Source organism: Engraulis encrasicolus, chromosome 1, assembly GCF_034702125.1.
Source record: "Engraulis encrasicolus isolate BLACKSEA-1 chromosome 1, IST_EnEncr_1.0, whole genome shotgun sequence".
Lineage (NCBI taxonomy): Eukaryota > Metazoa > Chordata > Actinopteri > Clupeiformes > Engraulidae > Engraulis > Engraulis encrasicolus.
Window position 1 is genome coordinate 16,316,130 of NC_085857.1, and position 4,784 is coordinate 16,320,913.

General features: G+C 41.3%; 1 protein-coding gene across 1 annotated transcript; it reads left to right on the forward strand.

Annotated features, from left to right (window-relative positions):
* The first annotated feature begins 962 nt into the window (after positions 1-962).
* LOC134451913 (uncharacterized) lies at positions 963-2,130 on the forward strand. The gene has a single exon (XM_063202340.1). It carries the CDS (start codon positions 966-968, stop codon positions 1,848-1,850), a length of 885 nt encoding a protein of 294 aa, XP_063058410.1. The 5' UTR covers positions 963-965; the 3' UTR covers positions 1,851-2,130.
* The last annotated feature ends 2,654 nt before the right edge of the window (positions 2,131-4,784 follow it).

Here is a 4,784-nt window from a genome sequence, read left to right on the forward strand (position 1 = left end):
ACATTTTTTTTTGTGCAGTTGAAGAGTTCAGTTTCACTAAGTAATCACAATCAAAAAGCCAATTGAATATTATCAAGCCTAGCAAGTCAAGCCCGAACAAAAATAGATGGACTGATTTTTGAAGTTTACATACAGGTAGAGGGTTTTGCATCTGAATTCTTCAGTTTCTTCAGCTGCATATGTAACAGAGGTCATCTTGCACCTATTCACCCCCCTCGGGGATCGAACGTGCGACCTCGTCAACTACAACGGTTCGGCAATGGAAGACACAGTACGATACCGCTGGGCCAAGAGACTAGTCTCTCGGCCCAACGGCACGAGACTGTATGAGGCTATCGGAGGGAGGTTTACCAACGTTCCACGCCAACTCTGTGCTAGTTAGCCTCCGTTACACTCTCCCCCTTAAACCTCACTCCCATCCCGGGTCACGGCACCACTGTAACAGAGGTCATCTTGCACCTATTCACCCCCCTCGGGGATCGAACGTGCGACCTCGTCAACTACAACGGTTCGGCAATGGAAGACACAGTACGATACCGCTGGGCCAAGAGACTAGTCTCTCGGCCCAACGGCACGAGACTGTATGAGGCTATCGGAGGGAGGTTTACCAACGTTCCACGCCAACTCTGTGCTAGTTAGCCTCCGTTACACATAGTCGGATTCATTATTTGGACTTTATTTCAACAGCTGTGTGACAGTTCAGAGATCCGACATTTCCACACCTAGCACCATCACTAGTGTTACTAAAAATATTGCACAGTGCACATTTAGGTTTTGAACTAACACTGCAAAATGTACTATGTAGTGGTATCGATGTTGGTATGTTTTAATCCTGGTGGAATTATATTACAGTAGATTAATTCTATTCTGTCTACGCCATTATGTAACACCTCTTTCAGTGACAGTAACTAATAACTTTGTTTTGTTTGTTTGTTTGTTCGATTGTTTGTTTAGTGATGTTGAAGATGAGGCCTGTCTTGTCATTGCTGGTGCTGCTGTTCTCCATGTGTGGGGCTCAGACTCGGAGAACCCAGACTGAAGTCCAGACTGAGAGCCAGAGCACTGGGTCTGCTGCTGCTGCTGCTGCGGCTGCTGCTGAAGTCTCTACTACCCAAGTGGACATCTATGTTGAGCTGAAGGAACTCAGAGACATGGTGATGGATCTGAGGGCGATAGTGAGACACAATCAAGATGACATAAAGGTATTGGAGGCTGTAAACGTGGCAGTGAAAGAGAGGCTAGCGGCCAGTGAGACAGAGGTGGGCAATCTGAAGAAGGAAACTGCTGCACAAGAGGCAGAGCTGGCATCAGTGAAATGCAAACTGGCTGCCACCGAGGAGGAAAATGCAGCACAACAGGCAGAGCTGACAGAGGTGAAGACCAGATTGGCAACCGCTGAGACTGAAGTAGGGAATCTGGAGAAAGAGATCAAAGCAGCACCCAAGGTGGCATTCTCAGCAAGTCTTGGTAACTCCGGATACATAACCTCTGGGACTAAGGACCTGAACGTGGTTTTCAGTGAAGTCATCACAAATGTTGGTCAGGCTTACAATAGTGTGTCTGGTTTCTTCACAGCTCCAGTTAGTGGTGTCTACTACTTCAGGTTCACTGTTTCAGATATTCTACCCACACAATACATGCACATCCAGATGCATAAGAATGGACAGGGACTGATGTATCTGGCGGAATATAACAATGATAGTCAACGCTCATACCTGTCCAGTGGTCTGACTCTGCAGCTGGAGAAGGGCGATGCCGTTAACCTTGTGCTCCCAGCAGGCAATAGACTCCATGACTCCAAAGGGAGTAACCACAACACCTTCAGCGGGTTCCTGCTCTACCCTCTCTGAACGAGACACCCAGAGGCTGAAACAAGTGTGAGTCAATGTCACTCCTTTAGTGTTTCCTCCAGCCTCCAACCTGGCTCGGCAACGCATTGATTTCTCCACAGGAGAAAGGGCGACACTGAAGTACAAGGCTAGAGGAATTAACTGGAGGGCTGATATTGACTTGCACTCATACTCTCTCTACCGACTGCAACAGTGTCAGCTCACAGTCTGTAGTGTTCTCCAATAATAGATCATTTGTTCTCAATTAGTTGGTGACTGACGAATATGCATGACTGTTATGATGAGCAAATAAAAGTATTTCAACTGCAATCCAACTGAGTTGTTATTTGACACCACATTATCTAAAAGCATTTCCTAACATGAAAATGAAACAAAGATGACATTCTGCGTCATCCTTCACCTGACACGGTCTTACAGTAATTGTTTAATTAAACAACAAATAAATAGTTTTTTTCTGTAGCAAAATATTGTGCAGAAAGTGTCTTTTCTACAGTAAAACATTGTGCAGATCTCCCCTACAAAGGCAAAGTGCAGCAACTACACCCACCAACACTGAAACTGAGAAAAGGACCTTCAAAGTATTAGGTTGGATACTGTTGTTACTGCAAATTTGCCATAGCAATATCTCTAGAACAGGACATATTTGGACCATACAGCTTTGTCAAAAGATAAAGGAGGTGTTATGAAAACCATTTTCAGTCTAAAGTCAATTTTGCCAAAATATGTAGGCCTAGCTACTGCATTTTGCCTTTGAAGGGCAGAGATCATCTCCCACCTACAGTCAGTCCACTGTTGTCCTCGTTTGTCACGCAATGTTGACAGAGCTTTAAGGATTTGACATAGCCCTCTGACCACTGAGCCTACTGCATCGTCCAGGGATAGATATTCACACCAGCCACCAGTCTGAAGCTGCACAGTAAACGTTGTAGTGTTGATTCAACATTAAGCATGTCCTACTCTCTAAGTGTAGAATTAACACGGGAAAATGTAGGATATACTGTGTACAGTGGGTACTTTTGGACACAATATAATCACTCACTATTTATGAGTGTCGTGAGGCTATTTTGCCCACTGTTTGTGGTGGCTTGACTTGCTGAATTCAATTTCTTCTGGAGGTGTGGGAGTTTGTAAGCTTTAAAGCAGCAATACATCTCAATGTGCAGTGATTAACAAACATAAACGAGAGATATGTATGAGGCAAGTTAATAATAGGCCTAATATAAGCTTCACTGTGTGTTTTAATGAGTTGTCCTGACAGAGACATATTGGCCATTGACATGTCCCTTCCTGGGACACAGCGGCTCATCCCTGCAAGTGGTTGATACAATAGTACAAGGACCCCACCTAGTGGTTCATTTGAAAAACAACTTTGTTGACATTCACAGCATCTACTGTACAAAACCCATATCTCCCACCATGCCAGTGGTTTTATTTTCTCTTTGCTTTTCGAGTATGCAGTTACTCAATATTGTAATTGCATATTTTTATTTCACATGGAGTGGTTTAAAGGGACAATTTGCCACACAAAATACAGGAAATCGTCAATGTCTGGCAATTAGTGATAATGGAAACAGACAAGGAGAGGTGTGTATCCATTTATTTATGTAAGAGTGCAGCAAAAGGAAAATACATAATGAAAGCTCCTACATGAAACTGACTGTACCAGTAAACCATCGGGAATTAAAACTGCGCTGTACAAAAACAAGTACCAAAAGAGACAGGAAAAAACAACAGTGAACACATATGGTACAAAATGTAAATGTACATAACTGTGCAATTTCTAAATACGTTTTGGTTCCTAACGCTACAATTAACTGAAATAAATAAAAATTCCCAACTTTACAACGAATTAAATAAACGTCTAATTAAATAATAATAAAAAAATACATTAGTTAACATGACTAAGTCATGGACTCTTACCAAAGCTTCTTTTTCAAATATTTTTTTCCACATTAAAATCTGCATATAATAAATAAGTCTCTTTCAAAACACTGACAATATTTTTGACATGGTATAAGAATAACGACATTACTACTACTTAGAGATGTTTACTTAGAAAATCACAGACACATAGAATTAAAATAGTTGCTGAAATGTGAGAGAATGCAACAGAATGCAAAACATAGTATTGGTTGATGTGTACAAAAGAAATCTGGTTATGGTCCCGCAAAACCAGACAAGCGTGCTGTATCCTATGAAGACACTGAAAATATGAAAATATCTCCTCTGCAGATTGTTGAAAGGTATTCCAGGTAATGTATGACAGTAGTGTATGGTATGAAAGCATGGTAGCAAAAAATTGCTTGATTGGGCATTATTTTACATTACAAAGTGATTTGGTTAAGATCCGGCAAAACCAATACAATACACGTGTGTGTGTGTGTGTGTGTGTGTGTGTGTGTGTGTGTGTGTGTGTGTGTGTGTGTGTGTGTGTGTGTGTGTGTGTGTGTGTGTGTGTGTGTGTGTGTGCGCGTGTGTGTGTGTGTGTGTGTGTGTGTGTGCGTGATTGTGTTCAAAAACAATTAAATAGCAACACTTCTTACTGCTATCAAAATGAACCAATCTAGTAAAAAATGTAGTCTACATCAAGGTGACTGTACAAATACGATACAAATAGTCAAATACCCGTTTCTCAAAATGCATGAATCACACGCATGCAATCAGTCATGTACAGACACACCGTACATTAGCTGATATGATTGTATACTATAAACTAAAAGTAGCCTACCTTTACACTGCATAAGTCTATAGGAAGATGCAAATCAGGGAGAGGAGGGCATAACCAATAACAGGGTTGCATAGAAATAGAATACAGGGAACAAGGGATGCATAAAAAGCATTATAAAGACGTAAATTAACTAATGATGATCAAAACATTAGGACATTTCTGTAAATGAGTGAGAAATGTTATGTTAATATTTCATATCTATCAAA